Here is a 233-nt window from a genome sequence, read left to right on the forward strand (position 1 = left end):
ATATACATACATATACATATACGAGTGTTTGGTATGTCTTTGTGTGTGTTGTGTGTAGAGCATAAGCGAGAAGAATTTTATCGATGCGATCAATCGGGTCATCAAAGGATACAAAAAGTTCAGTGCTACTGCCAAGTATATGGTCTACAATTAAAACGACCCACCCGTCTTCTCAGCTCATTCATCCCCTCACCATACAGATATACATAGAGATATATATATCTATATGCATG

At 37.3% G+C, this 233-nt stretch overlaps 1 protein-coding gene across 1 annotated transcript in view; it reads left to right on the forward strand.

The window, feature by feature from the left end:
- Positions 1-233, forward strand: part of CSUI_002815 (26s proteasome regulatory subunit 7) — a 6101-nt gene extending 5868 nt beyond the window's left edge. Inside the window, exon 7 of the mRNA XM_068063014.1 lies at positions 59-233. Coding sequence (XP_067925010.1) covers positions 59-154 — 96 coding nt within the window. The 3' untranslated portion in view covers positions 155-233. The remainder of the gene's footprint in view (positions 1-58) is intronic.

This window comes from Cystoisospora suis, assembly GCF_002600585.1.
Source record: "Cystoisospora suis strain Wien I chromosome Unknown contig_1198, whole genome shotgun sequence".
NCBI classification, from domain to species: Eukaryota; Apicomplexa; class Conoidasida; order Eucoccidiorida; family Sarcocystidae; genus Cystoisospora; species Cystoisospora suis.